This window comes from Hippocampus comes, unplaced genomic scaffold, assembly GCF_001891065.2.
Source record: "Hippocampus comes isolate QL1 unplaced genomic scaffold, H_comes_QL1_v1.1 scaffold27, whole genome shotgun sequence".
NCBI lineage: Eukaryota > Metazoa > Chordata > Actinopteri > Syngnathiformes > Syngnathidae > Hippocampus > Hippocampus comes.
The window spans coordinates 207,725-211,783 of NW_017805145.1; the positions used below are offsets into that span (position 1 = coordinate 207,725).

General features: G+C 45.1%; 1 protein-coding gene across 3 annotated transcripts in view; it reads right to left on the bottom strand.

The window, feature by feature from the left end:
- satb2 (SATB homeobox 2) overlaps window positions 1-4,059 on the bottom strand; it is a 54,256-nt gene that overhangs the window by 37,078 nt on the left and 13,119 nt on the right. For all 3 annotated transcript variants that reach the window (XM_019867724.1, XM_019867723.1, XM_019867725.1), the window contains one exon: window positions 2,618-2,803. In XM_019867724.1, coding sequence (XP_019723283.1) covers window positions 2,618-2,803 — 186 coding nt within the window. The remainder of the gene's footprint in view (window positions 1-2,617; window positions 2,804-4,059) is intronic.

Below are 4,059 nucleotides of genomic sequence, written 5' to 3' on the forward strand. Positions count from 1 at the left end.
GGATTCCGTGCATCTGGTGGCGAGCGTAGCGAGGCCACTCCCCCGCAAGCGAGCCTTTGCTCTGGAGCAAATTTCATCCAGCTGCGTTCACACGTGCACATTTGTTTCGGCGTAGCGTCGCAAACGAGCATTTGCTCTGGAGCAAATTTTTAAACCACCTCCCTGAGGTGGATCAAATTTGGTCCGGTATAAGCTCTTTAGTGGAGCTACGCCGGAGCAAATGTGCACGTGTGAATGCTCGACTGGATTTGTTTCGGAGCTGCGTCGGACCAAACGTTGTCGTGTGAACGGGGCTTTAGTTTAAGTGATGTCGTTGGCATTGGCAGAGCTAGACTTTTAACCTTGGGGTGAGGGAGAAGTGGGGGTGTGGCATGGCCACGCCCATCTCAGGTAGTCAGCAAAACAAAAACACAAAACTCACAGATCCGCACGCACGCACGCAGAAGATACTGACAAACATCCATTATGTGTTGCTAACGGAGATCGGAGAAAAATGTGGAAATAAATTCACTGAAAAAAAATCTGAAAATATCCAAAAATCAATTTTCTGGTCTGGTACCTGGGGTTCCAAGCATATTTTAAAAATGGGGTGAGGGGGGTGTTTCGGTCTTGACTCGTAAGATGCATCCAGTGCATGGTTGTGTTCACGAGGCTTCACGGTGAGCTGCAGGCCTGATAAGAAGTGCCGGCCTTGAGGCCGTAAAAGAGGATTTAGCTGCACCAGTGTGTTTACAAGTCAGGAAGAAAACGACAAACTCGATCACATTAGAAGCAGCATGTGCATGTGTATTTATGCGTCCGCTAAATTGAACAGGACTAGCGGCCGATGACACATGCAAACATTTTGGTTAAGATTTCTAACAGATGTAAAGTGTCTTGCGAATGGCTGGGTCATTTTTTTTTTTTTTTGTTCATAAGTGCAACGACTGACGGAACCCTTTCTACGAAAGTGCAATGTTGTGCATGCAGGAGGATGAGTGAGTGTCACTGTCCTTTTGCAGATGACTTCAATATGTGCAACACTTGACATCTTAGCTTTTGTTGTCCTTCATATGCATTCTTTACACATACTTACACAAAAATACATTGTTTTCCAACATTTTGTTCTTGGTTCTTAGTGTCTTGTGTTTGTGAAACATATTGGTGCCTCTGGAACATTGACTGGTACAATGTTACAGCACAGTGACTTTAACAATAGTGTCTAATTGCTGTTTAGAGGACAGTGTGTGGTGTAAGCCAGCGGTAAAAATGCAGTCTGTCTTAAACACACGAGCAGTATGGTATCTGCGTGCCGGAAACTCACTACCAAATCAGTGTCTGCCTTAAACGCAATATAAATGGTCAGTATTGTCTGTCTAGACACACTGACTCGATGGAAACACATAAACAGTAAGGATCAGCTCTCTTTAATGGTATACGTGTCCGTACAGTGACAGCAAAAACACTGTACTGTATACTCACTGTAACAATGCAGTACAGTGTCTTAGTAAAACATTGGAGAGCAGTGGTTCTTTCTCAGCTGTTGTCACCCTGTGATAGCATCTTCCTGTTGTTGCAAAGTCGTGACCGATTTTAGAGACCTTAATAATATTTTTTTTCCCATCCGTCCATGATCTGAACCGCTTTATCTTCGCGAGGGTCACGGGCATGCTAGAGCCTATTCCACCTGTCTTCGGGCAGTAGGCGGGGTACACCCTAAACTGGTTGCCAGCTCATCACAGGGAATGCATTTTTTAAAAAAATAAAATAGCCTCTGAAATTACATTTACACGAGGTTACATTTTTAAAAAGTTTCTAACATACCGCCAAAAGCATATCACTAGGTATGATGCCCGTTAGCCGGTCACGGGCATGCTAGAGCGGTCACGGTACCAACTGTCTTTGGGCAGTAGGCGGGGTACACCCTAAACTGGTTGCCAGCTCATCACAGGGAATGCATTTTTTAAAAATTAAAATAGCCTCTGAAATTACATTTACACGATGTTACATTTTTAAAAAGTTTCTAACATACCACCAAAAGCATATCACTAGGTATGATGCCCGTTAGCCAAAAGATTAGCTGCATTGTATTTTTGTACAGATAAGCTAGTGACGAGAACACAAGTGAGTAACATTTTCTCACGCTTATTTATGCGTATTATATGTTCTATGTGGGAATTTGGTACGCCTTAGTGCTATGCGGCAAAAAATCTGAATACAAATACATGTCATTTTTTATTAACTGTCTGCGACTCATCTGACATGGGTCCTCGACCCACTTTTGGGTGCTCACTGTTACAATACAGTTTCTACTGTACTGTAACAAGAAGACCTTATATACTCACTGCAAAAGTACAGTGTTTGTAAGGCTCTTTTCATCCAAACATTGACACCCATCTGCTTCTGTGTGGTACATTTCAGTCAAAACACTTAACTGATACCAACGAGCAATGGCAAAACAAACAGATTGAAGGTATTTCAAGGACAAGTGTGGATTTTAGTACCAAATAAAAAATGGTTTGATGCACTCAGTCTAGGTCTTGATTTGACAACCACTTCCAACTGCTGCTCATCCACACTTAACCCACAATTCCCTTTAAATACTGTACAAGTAATCGAACAGGTACATGACACTGACCGTGGGCTTGTGCGGCCGAGCTGTGCGAGTAGCCGAGGGCCAGCAGTGCCGTCTCCACCAGCTGGGAGAAGAGAATGTCCTTCCGCACTAGAACAAACTCTGCGTGCTCCTCCCTTCCGTCGCATCCGTCTGCCTGGTTCCCACTGTCCGCCTGCTCCACCACGCAGAAGACGGGAATCATCAGACCTAGTGGAGGAAGAAGAAAATAAAAACTCCTATTAGATTTGAGACAATATTGTCTGTTATTCTGAGAGAAGCTGCGGAGAAGAAATACAGTTGTAGCAGCTATAGCACACACACACACGCACGCACGCACGCACGCGCACGCACACGCACGCACGCACACACACACACACACACACACATTCATTCATTTTTCAATCAGCCTGCCATGCATGTTTTTGGAATGTGGGAGGAAACCGGGGTACCCGGAGAAAAACCACGCAGGCCCCGGGAGAACATGCAAACTGCACACAGGAAGGCCGGAGCCGGAATCTAACCCACGACCTCTGCACTGTGAGGTCAACGCGCTAACCACTGGATCACCGGGTCGCCGCTTTGAGTACACCTTCAAACTCAAATCATGATTCTTAATTTTGCACACATCATATATAGCAAAATAAATATCCAATGTATATACGCAAGCGGCCCATTGGTCCAGTGGTTAGCGCGTCGACCTCACAGTGCAGAGGTACCGGGTTCAATTCCAGCTCCGGCCTCCCTGTGTGCAGTTGGCATTTTCATGTCTGTGCGGGTTGTCTCTGGGTACTCTAGATCAGGGGTCCCCAACCGCCGGTCCGCGGACCGGTACCGGTCCGCAGGGCATTTGGTGCCGGGCCGCACAGAAAGAACTTGCCTAATTTCCGTTTTATTTATTTTGGAATACGAAAGATGTTTTATTTTGAAAAATTACCGGATTCTCTGGTACATCCGTCTGTGTCACGCTTGACTCACGTAAAGCTACGCTTCTCGGTCACGTGACCGACGACGCTCAAAAACAAAACACCGAAGCCCGCAAAATGAGTAAAAAAGCTGCTTGGAGATCGCAAATGACGGCGGCCTTAAAAGTACGTTCGAAACAACTGGATCAAAGTTATGGCTGAATACTCTGAGATCGCCACAATAGCACTGTTGCTATTTCCGACATCCTACCTGTGTGAGGTGGGGAGTTTCTGCAGCAACAGCGACTAAAACAAAATTACGAAGTAGACTGGACATAAACCACACACTTGAGGTGTCATTGTCTCCTATTACCCCGAGATGGAACTGTCTGATTGCAGAAAATCAAGCTCGGGGCTGTGGTGAGTCGTCATTTTCATGCACTTTGAATTTGCGTTGTATCGTATTTTGAAGGCATTAAACATTACCAGAGCGATAAGAGTGTTGCGACCAGATTAGACGCTCCTTGTGTTTATTATTATATTTCGAAAACACCACAGTTT